The 26,376-nt window shown below is 37.3% G+C and overlaps 1 protein-coding gene across 2 annotated transcripts in view; it reads right to left on the reverse strand.

The window, feature by feature from the left end:
• The window catches only part of SNX29 (sorting nexin 29), a 100,582-nt gene that overhangs the window by 12,954 nt on the left and 61,252 nt on the right, over positions 1-26,376 (reverse strand). The window contains exons 20-21 of one of the 2 annotated variants that reach the window (XM_063414094.1): positions 17,657-17,796; positions 5,879-6,203 (exon numbers count right to left, since the gene is read on the reverse strand). In XM_063414094.1, the coding sequence (XP_063270164.1) occupies positions 6,191-6,203; positions 17,657-17,796 (153 nt within the window). In that variant the 3' untranslated portion in view covers positions 5,879-6,190. Of the gene's footprint in view, positions 1-5,878; positions 6,204-17,656; positions 17,797-26,376 lie in introns of those variants that run through there. The other variant, XM_063414093.1, reaches the window with a different exon arrangement.

The following is a 26,376-nucleotide window of genomic DNA, read 5'->3' on the forward strand; positions in this document are numbered from 1 at the left end:
TTTTAATTATTTTCTCTGTAAAATGAAAATATGATAAATGCAGCTCATCCTTTTTTTTCATTACGACTCCAAATTAGGTTAACAAGTAGCAAAATTTGCTACTGACTCCAGCGGGAGTTCAATGCACGGTGCTTTGCTGGCCAGGAGCTCCTGAAATTTGGGGTCAGCTCTCCAGGTATCATCAGATTCAGAGCCTTTAAAAAGTGTATCATCTTGGTCCTTATATAACTCAGGACTTTGCCAATGAGTTCCAAATAAAAATAAATCAGATTTGCAATAAGCTTGCTCCTTTGCCAGAACATTAGAGAAGAATCCATTTAGGACAGCAGTGAGCAGCCGTGACTGTCCCACTGCTGGCACCACTGTGGTGTAGCTGCAGGGCTGGAGTGACATTCCTGGCAGCTGGGAGCTGCTGAACCTTCTCAGTTCCAGCTCCTGGAGAAGCCTGGAAATGGCTGCTGCTGCCCAAAGGATCTGCTGCTGGAGGCCAGCTGAGTTTGTCCCAGAAGGAAGCTCTTACAGGATCACGAGGCAGGCACTTCCCTCATTTACCTTTGAATTCTCCTTCTTGTTTCTCTTGTTTTGTGGCTTTTGGTCACATGAAGGTTTTGCTCTTAGGAAGACCAGTCAACTTTGTCAGAGGACATTTTATGGCTCCAAGTAAATTTTGAACTAAATAGTAGCTCCCTTTGCCTGGTTTAGGAGCTCAGTAAAGCACCTGTGTCCCCGGTCAGTATTACAGGTGCACATGAGCAGTACCAGGCTGTGAGACCACGCAGAATTTTATCTTTGCTGGGGCAGCTCTGCTTTGCCAGCAGGAGAACAGCCCCAGCAGACAGGGGGGAAGTGTTGCCCACAGCTCCTCCAGCAGCGGGGCTGTGCTGGCCTGAACGCAGCGAGGAGAGGCTGTGCCCTGCTCAGGTGACACACAGAACCCGACTGCAGGGACAGCTCCACAGGCACACAGGAAACCTTCTCATCTGTCCCTGCCCTGAGCTCAGCAATGCCGGCCACTGGATTTTCTTGGAGCCTTCAGGATTTAGATGTATTTTGACTCAGCTGTAGCACTAACAGTAAAAATATGATAAAATATTCAGTCTGCCTGACAATGCAAGCTAACACCATTTTCTTTCCCTTTGGTCATACTTGGCTATTCTCAATAGCTGATGCTTTAGGATTTATCTCTTTTATTATGTAGGAGTCTTCTACTGGAAGATTTCTAAAAGAGTCAGACATTTAGAGCTGTTCAGTGTACATATATGATTTACCAGACTCATTGTATTAAAACGAATAAATTAAATCTCTTATAAAGACTTAATTTATGAGTTCCTAAAGATAAGAATAAAATTTGAGAAACAAGATTTCAGAAGTCAGATAGACATGGAATAGTAAGAAATCGACTCTGCTGTTTTCAAGGCCCACATTTCTATTGGGGTCTTTCAGACCCAGAGATTAGGAGGTCTCTTTTACCACATGTCATGAGTTCTACTAAACTCTTAAATGTAATTGTGTTACTTCTAAAATCTTAATCTAGTAATAAACCTTCGTACTGCTGTTGGTATAATCAAACTGTGGAGCAGTGTGTAATTGATATGTGAAGATTTGAAGAAAAACTACTTTGGTCTGTTCCTGGAGATGGTGACCCCAGCCATCCCAGTACAAATCCTTCCTGGAATTTCTGTTTAAAGTCGGGTTATCTGAGCAGGAGTAACCTGAAGAAGCCTGTTTGGCTCTACAGCAGACCTGCATTAGGCAATGTGCAGCTGTTGTGGCTCCATCCTCACAGAGCAGCAGTGCCTGATGTCAGATTGGTGCTGTCAATACACAAAGTTCTGGCTGGGTGCTGTCCTGGGCCATGCAGGAGCAGGAGTGGAAGCACAGAGAGGATGGATGTCTGTGCCAAACCTGCTGCTGCACAGAGATCAGCACTGCCTGGGGAAGCCGCCACTGTTACCCTGCACAGACCTCAAGAGTTCAAGCCATTTGTCATTTCTGAACTGACACTTGGCCTCATTTGTATCTCCAGAGGATGTACTTGGAGACCTCTGAAACAGTCCAAAGTAAAAAAAAAACCAGCCAAAATCACTTTCTTTACTCATTGGTTAATGATGTGAAGGGCTATGGCAGGCAACAAAGCCTGCATACTATGAATTTTTTGTTATTAATACACAAGTACCTATAATTACATCAAGTTATTCTAGGATACTTCAGCTAACTGTTCATGGATTCTGCTACCACCACACAAGTACCAAACATAATAAAAATGCACCACAAAAATAGGATCCACAATACAACAGAATTGAATGGATTATGTTTACAGCTGGCAGATAAGCAAAACCAAGGAACAAAGCTTCTGCAGGATGTTTTGAATTTCAGTGATGGCCTGTAGCTAATTCCTGCTGTTTTCACAGGAAAAACTGATGGCTGCTGCAATATTTTTCAATACAAGTTCAAATGAGGAAAAGAAATAACCCACCTCCTTTTGAAAAACTATGCAGTTGGGCATAAACAAGCTTGTTATGGTCTGGATTAAAGCCAAGTACATGCACAAGTACAAAGATACCTCCCTTATGAAGATTATTTGCTTTATGTATTTGAATGGATGCATCCATTTATCCATTACTGTCAAAGTTGCACAGAGAGGAGTATGAATAAGCACTGGAAGACTTCAATATAAGATGTATAAACAGATTGTTCTAAACCACAGTTTCGTGAGTATTCCTTACTGCTTCATATGCTAAGAGAAAGGAATAAAGTTTATTTTCCATCCTCAGCACAGCCTCATTCATTCCTCAAAATCTCTTCCACTGTGGAAAAGTAATTAAACTTAATCTTTGGTTTTATTCCCAGTGAAATAAGCATTGCAGAATAGGTTTTCTTGCGATACTCCAAATCTAACAGTTACATGAAGAGGAAAAAAAGTCATGTTGTTTCATTAGCAAATTATTTTTTAAAAAATCATTCTACTAATTCTGCCATTCAAGCAATTATGTAAAATTTACATATGGGAATACATTTGCACACACTTATTCTGATTTAAAGAACAGTGTATTTTCAATAATTATTCCCCTTTTTTCCTCTGCATAACAGATTTCTCAAGGGCAATTGCTCTGAGATATTGACATTTCAGGGGATCTGGAGCAAACATCATAAACTCACATCTGAGAGCTCAGCTTGCAATATCTCTTACAATACACGACAGAAATCCACCTCACCAAAACGGTTTGCAAATGCCAGCCTGTGCCAAAAGCGTTTACAGCAGTCACAGAGAGGCACCCAATATGAAAGAGCCTTGGGTGAATGCAGAGCAGCTCTTGTTCACCTGATGTGCAAACACCAGCAGTGCCCACTGGCACGGCCACCAGGCAGGAATGAGCACAGGCAGGGCTTTACAGGGGCCAGTCCTTGCTTTTCTGCACCACATAACGTGGAAATGGCCTTTTCCATTTCACAGAGTATCAGAAAGGCAGTTTGGTGGCACAACAATGGGTGTGTGGGGACTGAAGAGAGAACAGTGCTCTGTGCCCTAACCAGAAGGAGACAGAGCCAACCTGGTAGGTCATGGAACTCAGACCCTGCTTCCCAAAGAACACATCCCCTAAATCCTGTTCTCACTGGAGGTGATACCTTTGTACATCCAATGCACATGTGCTGGTCTGGGAGTCCTTCTATTCTCCCACATTTTACAAACTCGTACAAGAAAAGTGATTTTTCAATGGTCTGTGGTGTTGGCAAGTATCTCTATCAAGCTTACCCTGTTAATAGAATTCAAGCTGAAAATGTTAAATTAAAGTCTTTCTCCTGAACATACACTGAATTTCAGCAACTGGTTTGCACCAGGAGTCATCTGTTATAAACTGTGTCTATCAGTTTCATGACTCTGTGTAAGATTTTACTAAGTAGAGAATTAAACTCACAAATCTCCAGACTGGGTTTCGTGGAGGTCACATCCCCCAGGCCACACTAGTGTAGTTTCAGTAATATATTTCATCATGCAGACTGGTTAAAGTGAGTAAGAAGCCCCTAAGTTCCTTTCAACACATCAGAGAAAATCAGGAGTAGAAATAATCTCACTCTTTGTGAGAATAGAATGGCTTCAAAAACATCTTTAAGTGCCACAGTTGCATGCTATAAAACTTCTAAATATATTATAAATTGGAAGTATATGATAAATACGGTATTATTTTGTTTGGTTTCTTTCAGTTCCATTAATCGGTTTCTATTCATTCTGTGAACATATATTTAAAGAAATAATTCCCTCTTCAGCTGTATATTTCAAATTCTAATTTCAAAAAGCATCACTAGAAGAGTTGTGGGCTATGAGAAGTTACCAATAAGGGAAGCTCACCATCCCACCTGCTCCAAGCCATCCCACCCATCTGCACGCTGCTTTCAGCTGGATGGAGAAGGAACCTGGGGACTTGCTCCTCCTTCCAGCACTGTGCCACTCCCAAGGAGCTCAGCTGGAGCAGAGGGTCAGCACATCCTCACAGGGGGAGTCCCCAGGCCCTGTCCCCAGGAGCAGGAGAGGGAACTCGGGGTTCTGGGTCCCCGAGCTGGATCCATCTGCACTCACACACAGATTGCTCTGAGTGACCAGATGGCTTCTTACAAAACAACATGTTCACATCCACAGTGTTCAAAACACTTTCTGCTGGAAACTTGTTTTCTGTCAGGGACCTGCAGATGGTTCCCTTTCCCTACCTGTAAGTTCTCCAAAATACATCTCCTGAACGGGTTGTTATGCAATCTTCATATGCTGAGATTTGACTGTGAATATCTAAAGCTGGCAATTTTCTTAAAATAAGCTCCAGAAAGAGAAACTTAACGAGCAATTTTAGATCAGCTAGTTTAAGTGCAGCTGTAGAATAAACATTACGAACTGTTTTGCAGCATTTAGTAGGCCAAAAAGTTAGCTTTAAAAATCACAAATTCATTACAGGGAACTCATGTAGATTTGGGTAAGGCCAGGAAATTGGCTCAAGAAGGGGAAATTTTGTGAAAAGAACATTATACAGCTCCATGAGAGGTGTCTGTGGGGTGTGAGTGTGACACAGAGAGGCACCTGAGCCAGTCCTGAACAGCTATCAGTAAATGACTCCTACCATCCACATGTCCCATCATGCAGTCATTACAGAGGCAATTAAAGGTACTCTCACCTGCTCAGCAGCATGAAAAATTATACTGAGAAGAAAATTCTCTTCCCACCAAATTAAAATATTCACTTTGATAACTTTTTTTTCTTTTGGCCAGTCTAGTGTTCTTGGACAACCTGGATCCTACCTAACAATATGCATTAGGATGCAATATAATTCTGTATATTTGTGGGCTTTTTATATTGAAAATTCTGTGCCCATTTTAAAACATTGTATTAATTTGGGGGGCTTTGATTGAAAAGAGACAAAAAGAAGCAGCTTTGGTAGTTCAAAGTGTAAGAGCTCCCACATGCTGGAAGGTGGACACTGTCACACAGCAAGGACAGCAGGAACACGGAGGCATCTGCACTTGCTTGCACTCCCAGCATTTTAGCACATTCTCAGCTATTGACTGACTGACTGCAAACTCCTCTGTGCTCTCCTCCTCTGAAAAGTCAATTCCAGCAGAATAATGGAGCAAATTGTTACAGACAGAGAGGATAACTAGGAAATAAACTGTCCAGACATGTCTAGTGCCACTTACTAGAAAAAGTAGGATAACACACAGAAAATAAAACTTTTTCATTAAATTAGTGTATAATTGAACCAATTTTTTTAAAAATAATTCTACTCAGACAATCATGCCAAAAACTGGTTTACATAGTACAAAGAAGTAACTACACAAGTGCAAAGATAGTAGAAAGAAATAACTAGATGTAGCTTCCTTTACAAATTATGTATACTTGTTAATGAACAAAAAAGAATTGAAACCTTTGACAATTACTATTATTTGAAGGGAAAAAGAAACAAAACGCCCTGTTATATTTCTTAGCCATTCAAGTAGAAATATGTCGCATGTCCTTACTAGGAAAGTTTTATCAACCTTGTAGAGATGTCAAACTGTTTCAAACATGAGAATTTTGATGTCAATGGTTTTTTTATCCCAGATTTAGGTACGACACCGTGGCATTGCTTCTGGAGACAGACACAGCACAAAGGACTGTCCCCTGGGGCTGGCTCTCCAAGGATTTCCTTCCTATATCCTTCCACACAGCTCATACCTTAGGCCTGGAGAATGAGCACAATAAACCGACACAGATGATACCACAAACATCTGTATTTTAAATATTATTGAAATTGCCACCTAGATTTAATTTTCTGAGTGTTTGCATATGCCCCACAAAAGCACATTTCATAATTTCATATATCTGCTAGCAGTATCCTGATACCAAGGAAGAAGAGCAGCAGAGTTTTAGAACTGCACAAAGAAGTTGTTTCCTACTGAGGAAATCCAGATTCTAGCGTTTCAGGATGAGCAGAGTACATATACTGCTGGATGGAAAGGATCAACATATAAATTACCTCCAAATTTACTACATGTTTACATGAGCAAAAATTGATTTTAAAGTATGCAGACAATGAAGTTGAAGATAGGAGATGTTTGCTTGTGCATTTTCCAAGTTTCCAGTACTTTAAAAAAATCATCCTGAATTACACTGAAAGCACTTAACAAAAATATATTCAGGGTATGAAATGGAGAGAATGGAAGCTTACAGAGCTGAGGATTAAAGGATGAGAGGCAGTTTTGTCCCAGCACAGAGAACACTGAATTCCCACCCAGCTGGTCAGACAGCCCAAGCAGAGGGGTCTCCTGCTGCCAGGCATTTCCATTGCTCTGTACATGGGGTAACACTGACTGCAGAGTGCTCACTGCACCAGACCTTCTCACCCCGAGATCCTGTGGGCAGCTGAATCTTTATACACAGTAAGAATATTCTGAAATTCCAGAATCACCCATATATATTCTTTTCAAGGCTTGTTTTCGGAAGACAAAATACCTTCCCCCTAGTGTTTAAATAAAAATTCTGTGCCTGTGGTTAACACCTTTGGTTGCTAGTTCAGCTACCATAGCCATTTCAAAAAATGACAGAAAATCCCAATACCCTTCTAATGAAATGGCTTCTTCTATGTGTGCGTAAAATGCAATAAAGCAAAATAAATCCTGTGTGAGTGTTCTCTGTTTTAAATTCTTTTCCACCATTTTCCCTTTTTCACCTCATTTTATCATACTTTCTCTTCAATCAATCCAAACTGTCTCATTCAGTCTCTTGCTCCTAATAATTTCACAGCATTCCTCTACTCTTATTCTACCCATTTATTCTTGTATTCCCTACCTTCTCCAGTTTTCTTTCTATAATAATTCACACTGACAGCCACAACAATGTTACCCACTAAAACCCAGCTATTGTTTGCTCCTGTTCATGCCCAATTCTCCTCTCAGCAAACTCCTGTGCTAAGTTGGTTCTGTGTTGGTCTGTTGTCCAGAAATCATCATTCCCACAGCTCCCCATGTAAGCCAATTCCCTCCTGCATTAACAACATCAAGTTATCTCTTTCAAATCAATTCACTATTCATGATTCAGTTTGCCCTCATTTCATATTTCCTTTATTACAATATAGGACTCAAGTCCCTGTTGGCTCACTCTGGTTTTGAGCCACCCAGACCTCAATCACAGTGTGACACTGGCAAATCCTAACCTGTATTTGACAAATCTTTCTTCTATTGCTCTACCTTCCCACAGATATTTTGTGTAAAATTCCAGTATTTCCAGTACACTCCTCCAGGCTGAAAACCTCACTTGAACGTTCCTATTGAACAAACTCTCTCCAGTTAAAAGAATGACTCTGGTGAACAACTGCAGACTGTTGCAATCTGGACTTTTCTGGTTTTATGCACTGCTGTTAAATTAATTTAAACTAACACTTTGACACTATGCTGTGCACTTTAACATGTTATGATAATGACATCTTCTTGGGTTAAATTCTACTCCTGTATGTCATTAATATATTAAGCAGTGCTGATAATCAGAAGGGAATAAAATGAGAATATTGGTAGAAACTACACTGCTTACAAGAAAGGTGCAGCAATTCTATATTTGAATGTCAAGTACAGCTGTCATATGGCTCATCTGATAAGAATATCTTTATTCTTTTACTCACTTAGGACAACCACACCACACTACAAAGAAAAGGTCTCAAGATGGCTGTCAACACAGCTGAAAGCAAAAACAAAAAGCAAACTGATTGTTCCATCCCTTATTCCACAGTAATGTGCTTTTATGCTATCAAGAATGAGGACAGGACTTTGAAGTCCTGCACACTTAACTATATTAGCATTTCTAGCATTCCACTTTTCATAGCCTGCATGCAAAAATTTGTTCCAGATCCAAAAATGGCATAAGGAGCTTTAAAAAATATTGGATCCATTGTTTATGAGTTAGGTATGGACAAAATAGAAGCAGGATTTTTCTGTGTGTTTAAAATTAGAAACAGTTTCTGATTTAGCTAACCAAATCCACCTTGGCATCTCCCTGCCAGACATGAGTGTGCAGTAAATACGCTGACAGGAATGGTGTGCCCAAGCTCCAAACTGAAACTTTCTTTCCTGGCTGCAGAGCCCATTTTTTGCTACCAATTTCAGAAACACCTGCTCAGTACAGAAATGCCTGAATTATAAAGAATTCACTTTTTAACAAGGGAGTGCATGTGACTTGTAACCAAGGAAACAGGCTCACTGCTGTAATGACACAAAACTTTAACTGGCTCTGTGTTCTTTTATCAGGAAATCTTAACCTCTTCTTGCACTGCTACAAGTTCAGTGTGTTAGACACAAACCCCAGAGTTTAGAAACCCTGTCTTTTGCTAAGGACTCGCTGAGTTTGTTGGCAAGCAGCAAAGGAGCAAGGAAGAAGGATGTGCTGCTGAGAATCACAACTCGTCCCTCGGAATGGTCTTTCACTACAAAGTCTGTTAACTTGGAGAAAAAAAGGATAGAAAGTGATGATAGAATTCATGGGCCCCAATGGAAAAAAAAATTCAAAAACATCCTGATCCAGCCAGTTCCTTGCAAAAGACAGATAGAAATTGAACATCACAAAATGCACAGCACAATTAAAGGCTCCTTTTGTACATCACTGAAGTTTGCTCTTACATTGACCATGGCTGTTTTCAACATAATCTCTGTTTGTTTCAGAGCTGGATAAATTGTGTGATTATAAAGGAAACCAATACACACCAGTTAGCAACACACAAAGGGCTTTATAACTGTTACTGTCAATCTATTTGCTTTCTATTTTTGCCCCATTTTTTCAACCAATGCAATGGAGAGCATTTCTTGTACATTTGTGCACATGCAAAAGAAATATCATAGCACAGCCTCTCTATCATTTGTTTCAGTAATTTTAAACATAATTCTTATTTTCTCAGGCAGCATTAAATGAGTTCCAAGGTGACTGTAAAGATCACAAGCCCTAAAATGTTTCCAATGGTGACTGGAGAGTATTCAATCCTTGTACAGTATGCACTAAATTATTCTTCTCGTAAGCACTGTAAAGGTCACTCTGAATATAAAGAAGCATGATAAAAATCTAATTGATGGAAATATGCTCATAACACCTATTTGTGAGGCCTGTTGAACAATTCATAGCAATTAACTCAGCAAAGCAAGCCTCACTGTCTTTATTGAGATGGTAATTGGTGTAAGTCACACTCTCTCAAAGTGAAGTTGATTCTTTTTTTTTAATGGTAAGGCTCAACAGTGGGGCAATAAATACAATACACAAACCCCCTCAGCATCATGGCGTTGCTGAATGACATCCCAGCTTTACTGAGCATCACACCAAGACAAAAATGACAAACACCTTTTTTTTTGAGGTGTGTCAGCCCTGGAACACTGCAGCACTGAGGTGTTTCATTAGGGTGAGCTTAAGGGGATGTGTTTCTGTAATACTCTCACTATAATCCATCCCTGCAGGACAAAGTCCTTCCAATTGTACTTCTAAATATTCAAACACTTCTGACTCGGAGGTGCCTTAAAACTGCAACACTGAGAAAATGCAAGTGAGAGCAAGAAATTGGGGGAAAATGGAAGAAAACTGTAGTCGAGAGACAAACAGATTCTTTCACCTGAATTAAACCTATTTTCATTGGACACTGCTGGCAAATTTAATAAGACCAACTGCTGGAAAAGAAACAACCCATAGAAATGCAGCTGAGAAGAATAAAGAACTAAGAAAACCAAAGAGATTTTCTAGTCCTTTTTGCTTTAACAGTTGAGAAGAAAATCGGCAACTACAAAAATAGTTTTTAAATACATCAGAACATATATTCTGACTTATATTATATTATAATTTTCCACACTTTTGCTCTGAACAAATCAGAGGATGCAGGACAGCTCTTTACCCGGTGCAAAGGAGCAGCAGATTTACAATAAATGCTCCCTGATAGACTTGAATAGTTAATGGGAATGTGTGTCAGTTTTTCATATCCTATACAAATCTTTAATTATTTCACAAATTGCCTGTCAAGGCCCAGATAGATCTAATATAAAATGAAAACTTAAAATCATATTATCCTCATATGTTTGGATAAACCTAGCTGCATAAAGCCAAATGCTTCTAGTAAGCCTAAAGTACCAGTGTTTATCCACACTTCCTTACTATATTCAACCCCTCTTGCTTTTAACATCAAGCATCTCATAGCTCTTTCTTCCAGCATTTTCTTGCCCACTTTATCATTCTTGCTATTCCTGCTGATGTATTTTTTCTTTCCTCTTTTCCCTCTAACATTCATAAACCCTCTCAATTACCAGAGCAAGGAAAGGAAAAATTTAAGACATTTGAAGAATGCCATGTAATACACATCTTCAATGTCAATATGTCCAAAACCACAAAACACAATCTAACAGGAAATTCTGGCAGAAGGGAAAGTGATGAAAGTTTGAATTTTCATATACTTTGACCAAACAATTTTTGCCCTACTTCTTCACATTTCAGTTAGATCAAAACAAGCATGATGCTTTTTTTAAGTCTGATGTCAAGCATCATAGGTTATGAAAGACTAAAACCAAAACTGTCAGTTACAAAGTGAGGAATGCAGAACCCAAGAATAACAGTGAGACAACTCTTATGTTTGTTTAAAACAATCCACTCAAATTCAAGTATTTTAATTCTACCATCAACAAAAAATTCCACAAAAGAATATCACATTTTTGCACTGAAACTTCCTGCATTATCTGAACATGATAATCAAACTTTAGGTATCTTAGATATTTTTACTTCAACAATCATCAGTGCTTGGCAACACAGTTCAGTTGAAAGATAAATATTGTGTAACGTCTCTACATTAGATCAATCAATCAACACAGCAATAAATTAGTTTCATTAGCATGTTTAAGGCATTAGAAGGTGCTTTACTAATTAGAAGTCCCGTATTTAAGCAAATGCTGTTTCCAGTTTGTTCATGTAAATGTTATTGCAGAGTGCTTACTGTATTCTATCAGAGAGTTTATTCCTGTCACACAGCACAGCAGGGATGTGGTGAGGAGGCACTGAGGCCATGCAATGCCCAGCTGGTGACACAGGCTGTCCCCTCTGCTGTCCCCTCCAGCACCGAGCTGGCCACAGCACCGCAGGATGCTCCACTGAGTGCAGCCACTCCTTCTAGGAGAAGGCACAGAAATGCACCTGATGGCTCTGAGAAGTGTCATGCCATCAGCAGCTCAGTTGTTGAGAAATCAACCAAATCAAAATTGCATTTAAAACTTCCTTACTTTGCTTCAATTATTGTTTGACAGCATTTCAGGGATTGCTTGTTTGCTTGTGTCATTGTTTATCTGAAGATGCAGTAACAGCAGAATAGTCACACCTCTATGTTCACATGCAAATATATTCATGTCTGTGTATTCAGAAATCTTATTTTAAATAATATTCATGTTTCTGTGAGAAGGTTTAGGTTAATTCTTTACACTAAAACTGAGCCACATGTGCTGTACATGACCTATCCCTTGTGGAGATTAAATTACTGAATGAAATATAAGTGTTGCACTAATCTATAGTTAACTTTGAGTTTGAGCAAACGTTTTTATTCCTCTAAGGTATCTCAAAACTAACTTTGAAAGGCTCAATAGTTAATTTCTTTAAAATGAACCCAGAAATACAACATTCACAGGTGCCTCACAGTAACTTTCCTAAAAGATTTATTTCATTTCTACTCGGCACCAACATTTTAATACTTGCAATGGTATTGTAGAGAAGTTAATGTTCTTTTTACCTCTCATACCTCTAATTTAAATGTTCTTGATGACACACTGACAAGTACAACTGAAATAGAGATGAGAAAACTGCCAAATCCAAACCAAACCAAAATCCTTCAATCCTTTCAGAACAAACATCTATTCTTCCACAGTATTTTAACTTTGTTGTCTACAAGACCAAAAGCAGATATTGGCTTTAGACACTGTTTACTGCTAAATAAATCTGAGAGGAGTATTCCCAGGAGGACATTCTTTTTTGAGTTGCTGATTGGTTGGCATTGAAATTTGCCTATCAGTCTCTCTCTATCACATTTCTCATAACTTTATCTTCTAAGAGGGTGGAAGCATTTTACAAAATGAGAAAGAGGTACAAATAGTGATTTTTTTTTACTACAATTTAAGTTGGTGACTCAAAGACAACTGACACAGAACACCCAAGAATACAACTTCTGCTATCAAATATGCTGCCAGTAATGTTACCCAGGGGAAATGGAGACAACATATTTTTTGAAAATTACAATCCACTAATCATCACAAAGAACTGATGCCTCCTTTGGTGTTCAAACACCTCCTGCAGACAACAGAACCTGCTGATTACTTACTGAGCACATTCCCTGCTTTTGTTCAAGCATCTGTTTGAGCAGCTCCCACAAGGGGATAAATGTCCAGCTTTGCAGCTCAGCAGAACATAAAATTGTTATTTAGAAACCAGTGTAGCATGTACCTGTGGCCTACAATACGAGATAAAAAAGTACTTAGCACAGCAATGTGTGAAAAAACTCACCAAATTGTGTTTATACCATTCTTGCATGTATTTTTATCCAAACATTTGCACTGCCAATGCAACAGAACCAGCACGGTGGCAATATTCCTACTGAATGGCTTTGCACAGCTACCAAGTGCAGTCTGTGTTGTAGGAGCTTCCCATGCCCAGACTTTTGTTTTGCCCACAGGTAACAAACACTGTGTGAGCTGTAATTTAGCCAACCCTTCTTTGTGCAGGGTGGGTGTAAAACACAACTGGAGTTCAGATTATATTCTAGATTTACAGGCGATTTGAGGCTGGAAGGCACCTGCAGAGATCACTGAGCCAAACCCCACAAGAATGCCCAGGGCTGTGTCCTGTCCAATCCAAACGTGGAGTGTCAGCAACCTCTGGGCAAACTGATAGATGCTTCCATCTCCCTCACAGTGGAAAAAAAAAGGGGTTTTATTCTTTTTCCTGCATTTCAGTTTGTGCCCATTATGAGGATGATGGAAAGAAAATCTCTTTTAAAAAATGAGGACAATTTATACAGAAACCACAGAGACAGAAAACTGGACCATCACAGCATTTTAGAATTCCTTTTCCCAACTTTTTACAGCTTTTGAAATCATACAACCTATATCATAATTTATATTGAAAGACTCAATTATATGGTCCAAAGAATTGTGATTCTTGTTGCCTAAGATCCCTCCTGGTTTTATTTACAAAGAGCTAAGTGTGTGTGATAATTTTTCATATTGATAAAAATGTGATTATAACACAACTGTATTTGTTATAATCAGCTTTGTTTATCCATAATGAACCAATCGTAAGTGCAAAAAAATGTTTATTTTAGTAAATATTAGCAGAAAGGCCTTCACCAGGTAGCAGATATAGCAATTTAATTCAGCAGTGCCAATTCTTGATTTAGTTTCTGCTCCACGTGGACTGGAAATTTTATGTTGTAATGTCAATTTTAATACTGCAAAGAATTTTTTATTCAGCATGCAAACAGACAAATTAGCAGCTTAGCAATCTATTTTTTACATGAAGACATGAAAGTGGACTAAAAAGGAAACTCTTTGACCAACCCTGTGACTGAGCCAATGCAGTGTCAAAACTGAAAAAGATACAAACTGATACTACAAGTGGTGGAGACTGAGAAAGAAAAAGTACATCAATGACAGTTCACAGCACAAGGATTGAGAACTAGAGACACTTCCAAAAGTCACCACGAGCATTTGATCCCATGATGGGAAGAGCAGCAAACTCATTCACATTATTGTACTGCAAACTGTTAGCTGAGTTTCAAAATAAAAGAAATTCCTTCCTCAGTAAGAGTGCCAGGCTGTTGGATGCAGATCAGTTTAAATGTTTTTCCCTGTTAGATCTGGGCCTGATTGTATGGAACCACTGCACTTGAAAGGGAGGAATTCCCAAAGGAAAAAACTCACAATACAAATTTTAGGTAATATTCATTCTGGCATTAAATTAACAGTGGATTCAGTCTTAGAGATATTAATCTTATGTTCTGTTCATCATAATCATATTCTAGGACCACAATCAGGTCTTAGAAGTGATTAATTAAAACTGACCCTGTAATTTCTGTCTATAGGATGCCTAATCAGATATAACCCTGGTGGGATTTTTAATTTGCACACTGAAGCCTGGTCACGTAATTTTGCAGTGAGAAGGAACTCTTTAGGACCAGATTTTTTTTTTTAATTTTCTATTTCATTGCTTCCTAACAGACAGATCTAATGCTCTGGAGAGTGTTTATCAAGACTGTAATTTTTTCCCCAGACTGAGGTGTCACTACTGTCTACAGCCCAGTCCTAAGACTACCTCAATGTTTTGTAATTACTGCTTGATAAAGATGCAACTAACTGTACATACATTTGTGCTACAGAGGAAAATTAAATGTATCAGAATTTTTGTATGTGTTTACAGTGTTTTATATTAAAATATTATTAAACCTAACAGAATAGAAGAATTGCAGGTACAGTACAAAGGTTACAACTGATTAATGTAATAAACAATTCACAGACTCCAAGATAGTTAAAGTCTCCTGTTGATGAAGTTCAAAACCCATTACAGAAGGATAATACTGGAGAAGTTGGCAATCTGAAGTGGAACTGAAATGCATTTTCTTTCAGATGCTTTTCAAATCCCCAGCAGTGCCAGGTCATGACTCTCATATAACAACGGCCATAGAGTTCAAATGATAGCCTAGAAATGATGGCACTTTCAGACACTGATAGAAGGAGCATCTTCTAGAAAAGTTCTTTTTATTTATTTAATGCTGCTGCTGTAGCTGCAGAAGAGTCTGATATCTCAGTAGTAAGATGCATTAAAAAGCTATTTTGTCTGCTGTTTTAGATGACGAATATAGTTATTTTGCTCAACAGCTGATTTTTTCCAGAATCCCACTGGCATTCCCAGAGAGAAGTATCTACTCTAGCCAAGAGAGAATGCTGATACATTTGTTATATAACAAAAAGTTCTCAGGAAATAATTCTGTTCTGAAGGAACAGAATCTCTGCCATAATGTCCAGATATCACAGAACATTCCAGTCCATTGTCTTATGCAATGTGTTAAGAATTATGAAATTGCCAAATTGAAAAAACCCTCTAAAAATAAACAGGTTTTTTGCCACCTGTGGCACACCCACACCAGGGTTAGCACCAGTGCAGTGCATCACAGGGGTGGGTGATGCATGGGTGATAAATGGTGTTGGCCAATTTCCTTCAGCAAATCTCTCTCCTTAGAGATAACTGCATTATTTTATATCACAATGCTTCACTAACTAAATTGTACCCCTTGAATTTTGGAATTTAAACGTGCTGCCTTCTCAATAAAACTTTGCTCTTTCTGTGAAATTAATTGAATCTCTCCCTGCATTACATTTATTGGAAGAAATCGAGTTGAAGGGTTTTATAAAGGGAAATAGTGTTCACTCAGACTTGTGCAGCAGTGGTAGAAGCCATTACATGGATTGTGATTTTAATCTTGTCCTGTGCAGGTCCCCATACCTGGCACTTCCTTTAATAAACAGAAACATGAGAACTAAATTCTACTTACACGCTTAGAAAAGAGGTAAGATGAAGTATCAGAAAGCAATTGTTTAGGGCTGAGCAGTAAGAGGACACTTTTTCTCCCTTGCTGTTGTACACATAAGTGGCCAGGAGATTATAAATATACTATTCTTGATATGTTGTTTCTCAGAACCAAAAAACAGTGTAATAAATTATTTCTGTAACAATAGGGTTTTAAGATTAAAAAAAAAACAACACAGGAAAAGGAGTATAATTGGATTTAAAATTACATTTTACAATTGCAAATATATTTTGCATTTTCCCCCCTCTTCTTTAAAAATCAAAACTAAGTACAGCATAAAGGATAATTTTTTAAAATTACTCAAAAAAAAGCTACACATGAGCCCCTCAACTGGAACTTTCAACCATTTCCATCTTTACAGCCCTTAGTCAAATTCTAGACAATAAATTCTTAGGGAGTAAAGGCAAGTCTCTTAAGTTTTCCCCACAAACATCACTTCACCATTTATACCACCATCAGCAAGATGTCTCATCAAATTGATTTCAAATCCACAGAAAAATTGGAAACTCATGAATGCCACAAAATGCATCTTGGCATTCTTCCACTCATCTATTACATTTTCTAATAAATAGAGCTTTCTTGAAATGCAATTTCAACTTGAAAATCTGACACACTCTGCAAAAGACCAGGCAATAATACAACTAAATATGTGTGCTGTGATGAAACATATTCATTTCAAATTGGTCTTGAAGCTGCAAATGAATCCACCCATGGATTCACAGGCATGGATGCACAATCCCTGTGCAGAGGCTCGTGGACAGCAAATTTCACATAAGGATTTAGTGTAAATGAGTGTTCAATCTCTACATAATTTGTACAGGTGTAGTACTAAAAACCATTACACTGAAAAATTACTAGTGAAAGAACACGACTTTCAAAAAAAGATTTCATTAATATTATTTCCTAAATGGTTTTAAATATCATTTACAAATATATAAAGAAATACGTTTAAAGGGAAAAGGGATAGTTTTACCAGATTATACCCCTTGTGTGATGGTATATCAAAGAGTCTGAGATGCTTAACAGACCACTGTTATTTCTGGACATATTCAACTTTAACATTAATGAAATCACAACATGCATCAGCAGACTGCAAATCTCAGCTAAAAAGTGTTCAGCAGCTTGACTTTTTTATTTGGTTAGTAAGGATTCTAATAGAGCTCTACCCTTATTCCCCATAAACAAAGATTAAAAAATAATACAAACCCCACACAAGCAAAATCGAAACAAAATTAAAGAAGGCCAAAGAGAAGAAATTGAAAATATGTAATGTTTGAAGAGCGTGTATAGATGCAGATTTTAAAGTCACTTAGATATTTCTGAAAGCTTTACACTTTACACTGTGATTTTCATTCAGAATCACCATTTAAACAAAAAAAATTACTCCATATGTCATATATTCCTTTAAATATAACAAAAGCATCTGCAGTCTGAACAGGAGCCTTCCATTAAAAACAAACAAAAAACTACTGTTTTAAAGATTTTGGAGATGCTGGCATTATATTTTAAATTAATCTGTGATGAAAAAACCTTAATATTTTCTTGAGTACTTGACAGATACTTACAGAAAAAAGGGCATCAGCTGGATAAGTGTCTCTTTTTTGGGATTGGCTGTGAATTCTGGCACCGTTTGAATAATTTTGTTCATTACATTCCTTAGGTAATTTTGTAGCTGCTTGCGTCGCTCTTCTACAAACTTTGCATCCTAAAAATAGTGAGGAAAAAAATAAATGGCACAAAGAACATGTTTCTCAACTTTATAATGCAACTAAACAGTCCTAGTAAGCATAAAAATTGATCTTTTGATAATCTCTGTTATTATGGCTACATAAATATGTTGGCAATATGCAAAAGCCCCTTAACTCTGTCCTTAGAGATAAAGGAAAGTCATGAATCCTAATAAAACCTGTTTCACAAAAACATCCACTGACAGGATGTCAGATCCTCTCCCTGGCAGAATCTGTCTTCTCTGGACCATAAACCACTGCAATCTTAGAGAGGCAGAGCAGAACAGCAGAGCAGCAGCACAGAGGCTGTGGCATAACAATTTATGCATTTTTTTGAAATCCAGAATTACCAGTCTTTGCAGGAGGAAATGCTGACTTGCTCCCACAATGTCTCCCCAGTTCATACTTTTCAGATATTGGGTGCACAAACTCCAGAATGGATAAGTATTTGTCCAGCATTTTTATGTAATTAATTATTATTTTGTGATGATGTCTTCATATAGTAGATTCTTTTAATATTATATCACAACTCTCATTAAAATGTTTTACATTTAAATGTTTACTCTCATAAAAATGTTTAAGTGTTTTTTAATTTTAATTAAAATTTTAAAAGTTTCTGTAGCATTTTAGATCCAGGACTTTATACTTTATATGTTGGTCCAAATAAATAGAATAGTTCCATAAACTCCACATTCTGCTGATGAGCTTAAAAGTTTATCACAAGCAGCAAGATGCCATGCCTCCCATAACTTACATATACTTTAAGGCTTTTCCCCGTGAGGGATCACAATTACAGTGGACTGTAATCTAAAGGTGACACATTTCCCTGGAGTGGGCAGCTCTGACAGGTTTACAGTGACATCAGTGCTGGATGCTTTGTGCTCCAGCCAAAGTGCTCTGTCTCGGCAGTGCTGGCGCTGCTCACCTGGTGTAAATGTCACAGTATGTTCTTTAGGCACCAAGCCAAACCTATTATTAGACAACTACAGCTCTCAAAACCAACCATTATCTAAAAGATGTGTCTATCCACCCTGTGTTATTTATGCCTGTAAGAAAAGGTATTGAAATTATTTCTTGTTTCTTGGGCGGGGGGAACAACCCACCAACAAAACACCATAAATACATTTGACAACACTGAATAAATTCATTGTATGGAAAAGGTTCAGCCCATGCTGCCAGGCATGGGATGCAAATCTGAAAGTTATTGCTTCCCTAGATAGAACAGAATAACACCATCAAAGCAGGGATGCTCCTGTAGCATTCCTAGAACCTTCACTGACATTTTGTTCTGTTCTTCCCTCCCATTAGAAGTTACCAGGAACAGGAATATTTTTAGGAATAACAAATCAGACATAATTGTAGAGACATAATCGAGTAAGATGTAAGAAATTGCTGAAGACATCCATACTTACAGACTTCAAAAACTTAAGGAGTGCTTACATTGCTGAATTAAATTAATGAAATTCCAAAATATATACAGATTCATTTTATTTTTCTTTTCTACATATGAACTTACACAGATGTCCAGTCCTGTTTCAACATTCCAGTTCTACATTAATATATTTCATTCAATGAAGTAATGTAATGCAAAATTAATTAATGTATTCCTTAATCAAATAAATTAATGCAATCAAGATCTAAGAGGAAATGAAAAACCCCCTACATATTATATACTTTGCTATTTCATTTTTATCAGCCACATGTTTTTTCAGCAACGTACACACACTCCACACACCAGTTGTGTTGCAAGTGATCTGAAACTCATCCTTTATTTAACCAGCAAAGCTGAGCTGTTGGAACTCCCCCCAAACCCCTCTGCAGGGTCAGTGCCCCACTGCCACAGCTGAGAGCAGCTGCTGCTGGGACAGAGCAGAGCAGAGCTTGCTCCCTGCCCTGCTGCAGGAGGACAAACGTGTGGAACTGAAGCCTATACAGGCTGCTGGGAACATTAAAAACATTTTAATTCATGATTGAATACTGCCATAAAATGGAACTATAATAATGAATAAATGTGCTTTTCAATGCTCATTAAACAATTGACACCTATGTTACTATTTTTTTTCTTTTCACTAAGATTTTGGTTCCCACTGGATTCTTTGATGAGGCTCAAGGAACAGCCTATGATTTAAAGGATTTAAAGTACCACATCATTGGAGGGACACTTATTTGCTGCCACCAGCTGTGTGAGGCAGAAGACAAGACAGGGAGGCATGGGAGATGTCTGGGAAGATGAAAAAGTTTGTGGAAGAGCTTTGGTTCTCAAGCTTTACCCAGAGCAGAGGTGACTTTTGAGCCTGTTCCAGTTGGAGTCCTCCTCCCCCAGGGGCTGCTGGGCTGTGCCATGGGGGGAGGATAATCCTGCTCTGGTCCATGCCCCAGTCCCAGTGCAGGCCCAGCCTCAGCTCAGAGCCTTCCCCAGAACTGCCTCACGCCCACTGCACCTCCTTCACTCTACCTCCATCACTTCTGTCAGTCACGTTTCCAAGCTGACTAGAAAACCTCCATTTTTAAATACCACATTCAGCAACTTTTTCAATCGTGAAGTTTTTTTGGTCACAAATCTTCAACAACAGTATTTTCAGTGAAATAATTTGTTATGTTTAAGTTTTCTCTTAAGCAGAAGCTGCATTCCTTTAGTACAACTTCTGTACTGTAAATGTATTTAACTAAAAACATCATCTTTCACAGGAAGGACTTTTGTTATAGACACAGGAGCCAAATGCTGAAGGTAGGTACTTTCTATCCCTTATGTTACCCTAAAGAGTCTCCTTGACTACAGAAAATAACCCACAAAGGACTTTTCTAATTAAGACTGCCAGAACACGCTTAGGGAATGCACTTTTTGCTGTTTACAGATAATCAAATTAGTGCTTATAATATGGCTATTTTTCTGCCATTTGTCCAAGAAAAAGGCAGAACGACCCAGAAACAAAAACCCAGCCTGAAAAGAGTTAAAAATGTTCTTTTACTCTGACACAAATTTGATCTGTAAAACAAACACCAAGCAATCTACCATGAAATTCTGTACCATGTACTGAGGCTCGCTGTCCTCACCAGAAGCAATGTAAACGAAGGTCAAAATGATTCAGCTCCAGGTCTGCACTTTATCATTGAACGTGCGTTCTGCAACAGCAGGTCTGCTACTCAGAGCAATGATTTTAGCACAGAGTTGTTACTGCCAAGCTGTTGCAGTAATAAAGAGATTTTGTCACAATATAGTAAACAGAACAATTGGTAGCAGAAAAACACAACTGGCTCGAAGCCTGGCCAATTTTTTCAGTTTTAAATTATAAAAAAGTACCTATAACCTTCTTTTTAGCGGACCCAATTATCCACAGCAGAAATCTAGGTAGTACTTTACATTCCAACTCGTAAACAAACACCTACTTTTATTTACAAGCAAAAAATAAAGGGAAATTTTTTGATTTGGGTTTGTGTCAGTGACACCCACCCCCTACTTTTAGTAAATGTCTTTGGTGATTGTATGAGTCGACACAAGCCTACGTTTGCACATGTATTCACACAGAAAACAGCCAAGAAAACATCATCTTCCCCTAGGGTTCAATATACACATTTATGCACACTTGATGTGTATATACCTTGAGGACAAAGTAATTTTGTTAAAATTACAAACATATACACTTTGCAAAAAAACTTTGCATTTTCACATCATTAAAGATTAGATTTCATCATTTCATTTTTAGGGAAACAAATACACAGAAAGATAACTTAACAGTACTTAAATAAAGACTCACTTTTAAGACTTCACTGAAGTTTTTTAGGCATATTTTCTAAAAAGTAAATCTGCTACTGTTTCTGCACTAACAGTGAAAGTAATTTATTAGCCTACAGCTCAAGAGCACACAGTTTTGATTAAGAGACCACAAAATTTCAGTTAACAAGCATAAGTCCTTTAGATTACAGAAGCATCAAAATACAGCTGAGAAAATATTTTTAATCCAAAATTCTCTCAAAATGTTGTATGAGATTCTTTTGATTATTTGCCACACTTCTTCTGCCCATGGCAAAATGCTAGTATCAAATTACAAAACTCTAAAAATTGTAAGAGACAATGGAAATGTTATAGACTCTCAACATATATGAGAAGATGATGTTAAGGTGTAAAACTAAGAAGCAGAGTCTTGATGTAGCATATTTTGTCATGCTGTTTTGCAGTTTTTCATTACAAGCCAAGCTCATTCCCACTTGCAGTTTAAATTGTTTCACACAACTGCTGGTCTTTTATACACACTGTTAGTATGGAACAGATGGTGAAACATTGATGGTCTTCATTATTAATGGGACAGCTCAGTTAAGATGTTTCAAATATTTTCCAGGAGCTTTTGGAAATGCTGTGATTGCCATTGTTACCTGCCATGATTTAAGGACACATAAAACAATTCTAGATTCTGGGCTTGGTGCTGTTGCAATCACATCAAACTCACTGCTCCTGAGGTTCCAACCATTCCTTAGCATTTAACCAACCTCCTGCTGGCAGCACCAGGGAAAAAAATAACCCAAACAAAAGCAAACAACAAAACAGCTGAGGGCTCAATCCAAATCAATTAAGATAAAAGGAAATATGAAATAAAAGGAAATACGGCTCTAGAACTTTAATCAGCCTCTGATACCACACTATGCATCCCATCCTAAACTAAGCTGACAATACTGCCATTCAAAGTTGAACCTGCAAACGCAGAAATAAACTCAGGTTATCCTAATGTAGCCCAATACTTTCCCTCATCTTGGCCAGCCAGTCTTAGCAAAATTATCATATCAGTTTTTATTCATTTATGAGGCACCAAATGCTAACCTCAAAATGAAGCTGGAAATCAGAAACTGAGATGGGAGCAATTACATATTCAGTTGCTGAGTCATTCTCACTAGTTTGTAATTAAAAGTTATATAGCAAATATGCACTTGACAGGCTGACACCTTTGCACAGGTCACAGTAAAATATAACTTCAGTACATCTGTTCTTCAATAACTATTGCATCATAAAACTGTTAGGAAGGTACAGTTTCCAATCCTGAATATACCAGATGCCATTATATTACACAAAAAAATCATCTCAAAATTATTGAAACTACATAAGCTTAAAATTTCCATCTTGCTTGTATTGTCAGCTTCTGTATGGCAGAACCAGGCCAGTGTTATACAACATAACAAGGGTATACAACACATGAAATTGCCATTTTCCCCATCCCAGCATGGGATTTTTTGCACATTTACTGTTCAGTGGAACAAACAGGAATTTAAGAGGAAGAGATACAAAGAAGAAATCAAGGAACTGTCAGTTTTGAAAAGAAATCTATTTTCCTTTAAATAGAGATTTACTACATAATGGTAATTATTACTCTGTGTTTCTCTACTAAAATAGCCAATGCATTTCCATCTCCACCTCTGGGTTCATTTCAATTGTACCAGGAAAGTGCTTTTAGATAAAGTAGTTTGAAAAAGGCATTGCTGCAAAGCCATCCAGCAGCAGACATGCTGTGGGTGAGCTACAGCCTTGTAATGCCCTCAGTGAAGCACCTATTTAATCAAAGCAACATTTTAATCAGTAAATATGCCAACAGAAAAAAGAAAGCTTGGGAATAAATCTAAAACTGATCTCTTTTTAGTGTTATACTTAATGCCACTGTTAGAAAATGTTATGCTAATAAAATCCAGTGTCATCTAAATATTTGGTTATTTATAGACATATGCCAACCATGTGTTAATTTGTCAACTGGTCAGGAATCAACTGTTAATTAAAAAGCATCAATAAAAAACTTCAGCAAGACCCCTAGGGCTTATCTCATCCTCAGCTATTGAATAGGGAAACACTATTTCTGTTTTCTCCTCAGATAAAGTATTAGCGGTCTACCCTATAATTTTATTCAGGAGATTCTGCAAACTACAACACAACAGTTTATGAAATTGAGATCCATTTTTTCACTAGCCTATATTACAGTAATAACTATCAACAATATTAGTTAAAATGTGTCTCAGTTCAGTGCTTCTCTCCAACACTGCAGTTTTCTTTCTTAATTTCATTCTTTAATCTGGTTGAAAATGCCCTGAAGACCAATACAGACTCTAAATTTAAAATAACAACAAAAAAAACCCTTAAAACCCTTTAGAAACATGCTGCATACAGTGCTTACAGTGTAAAACCTTATATATACAGCAAGCTTACAGTGATGCTTTCCCTTAAAAAAAATCAATAATGAAATAAAAACTTTACTCTCATATAAAAGTCTAGATTTTTCTTTAACAAAAAAATTATTCAGATAGATACTGATGGGATGATTCTGTTTTCTAAAATATAAATTGAATTAATGATGAATATTAAGTGCCCATAATTTATTGTGCCTTCATGCAAAGATATTTTACATTATACAATGAAGAAACCCAGATTTTTCACGCAGGAAGTGCCTTCAGCATTTCACATGATTTGAAGTATTCAATTTTTAGTTTTTCTTTTAAAAAATTAACACTGAATATCTTTAGTAATTGTGATTGTCCAAAAAGCTGTAAAGCAAGAAAGATTAAAATTTGCCAATATTTATAAAACAATACATATTGGGAAGGAGAAGAGAGGTGAAATCAAGCACACTGATATGTAAGGAAAGGGAAATATGTGGGTAAAATTTCAAATTCAAAAAAAGAAAGGTTTACTTTTGTTTTTGTAATTAGGTGTCCCTGTTAAAATTTCTCTGAAAGGAAGTTTATTAATCCAAGTAACTTGGTAATTTAGTATCACCATCACAATAAGAAACAAATATAGAAAATGTATTTTTATATTTTCATTTTATACCAGGAGGCTACTAGAATATCTAAATGACGCATGAGTTGTTATAAAACTGCCATATTTTTATCTAGCAGTTGTCCAAGCAGCATGTAAATTACTTTCCTTTTTTTCCCCACAATGTCATGATGCAAAGCAACACCATCTGAACTGTTTCTATGGGCTCTATATTCAATAATTTGTCAGAATAAATTGCTTCTCTTGATTATAGCATTACAAGACAGCAGGAATAAAAACATCTCTTGACAGGCAAAGTTTTGTTTTGTAGACCCTAAATAGTCTGTATTCCTTCTTCCTAAACTTCAACAGCAATTAGCAGGAAATTTTTGTAACTTGAAAAGAAAATGACTCAATTCACTATTTCATTGAAATGGTGCCCTTGAGCACCAAATGAACAGATTAATTCAGTGAGACATTCTGATGGAGATGGAGAAGCACGAGCTGGAGAACTGTTTACCTTTTAAATTAAACCCCTGAAAATGAAATATGCTGCTCTGCACTCGGCTCGATTTAACCTTCATGCCGAGTTTCAGGTAACCCAGACATTTCATGCCACACAATGGGAAGCATTTACTATAAAGTATTTGTCATATAAAAGCCAACCATTTCCTGCTGACTTATTTCTCTTCTCTTGGATACTGATATGACAAAAAAATGGAAATGAAGAAGAATTGAATGCTCTTTCTAAGTGCTGTATACATAAAATATCAACTGCAGTCTTATGCAGTAGAAAACCCAGAGGTTCTGGATTCACAATCTGAATATCCTGTATTCCCCCTTAATGTGCAGGTGACAGTGCCAGGAAACAGGTGTGCTGTGACTAGAAATCTTAATGACTATGCCAGGAGTCACATTGGTTTTTATTTCTATTTGTATGGTACTACAATCAAGTTACATATTGAAAACCAGATTGTATTCATTTAGTCCCAATTGCTATTTTAAAGCTTCTTTGAGAATTGACCTTTTCTACTACAAAGTAATGCAGCGAACTTACAAGACAAAGTTTCTTTTGTGGCTTTAGAATGGCACAAAAACTGTGTTATATTACAGAATTATCACATACAGCTATATATGAGATGACTTTGAATTCCTTTCTTGGTTTGAACACGATACAAATGGGTCCATTTCTTTTCCTTTTACCCACACTATAGAACAAGCATATCTGTCAAATATATATTAGCTACAGTTTTTCCTATAACCCACAAGGCAAAAGACAGCACGAAAATAACTCAATACACTAGTTAAGTCCACTAAGAGGGTTGAAAATTAAAACCTACTTACTTAGAAAATCAAGAATAATGCAGAATTTAAGCTTCTATATTACATCACACCTGAGCAGCATTAATGAAAGCAATCTTTAACTCCAAATTTTTAATATATAACTTGAGGATTTATATTTTCAAGGCTTTTCTCCTTTAATAAATGTATCCCAATTCTGAAACATCAGAGTCATAATTTTCTACCAATTCTACTTGAAAACATTGGATATCAAAGTTTAGGACCAAGAAACATTATTTAGCCCCCTGTCCCAGATGCATTAACCACAAATTTTGCTTTCTTCTCAGCTCCCCCTGACAGTCTGACTTTGACAAACTCATCTGATGCAAGGCAGTTTCTATGAGCTCCTAAATCCCCTAGAGGACAAAAGCACATATATCTGTTCTTCTGATTCCAATGCAAGCCAAGCACATACTTAAATTTTAGGATATGTCTTGAATTGATTTACTGAATTTGGACAGAAGAACACCCAAATCTAAAATGAAAT

Source organism: Prinia subflava, chromosome 17 (assembly GCF_021018805.1).
Source record: "Prinia subflava isolate CZ2003 ecotype Zambia chromosome 17, Cam_Psub_1.2, whole genome shotgun sequence".
Lineage (NCBI taxonomy): Eukaryota > Metazoa > Chordata > Aves > Passeriformes > Cisticolidae > Prinia > Prinia subflava.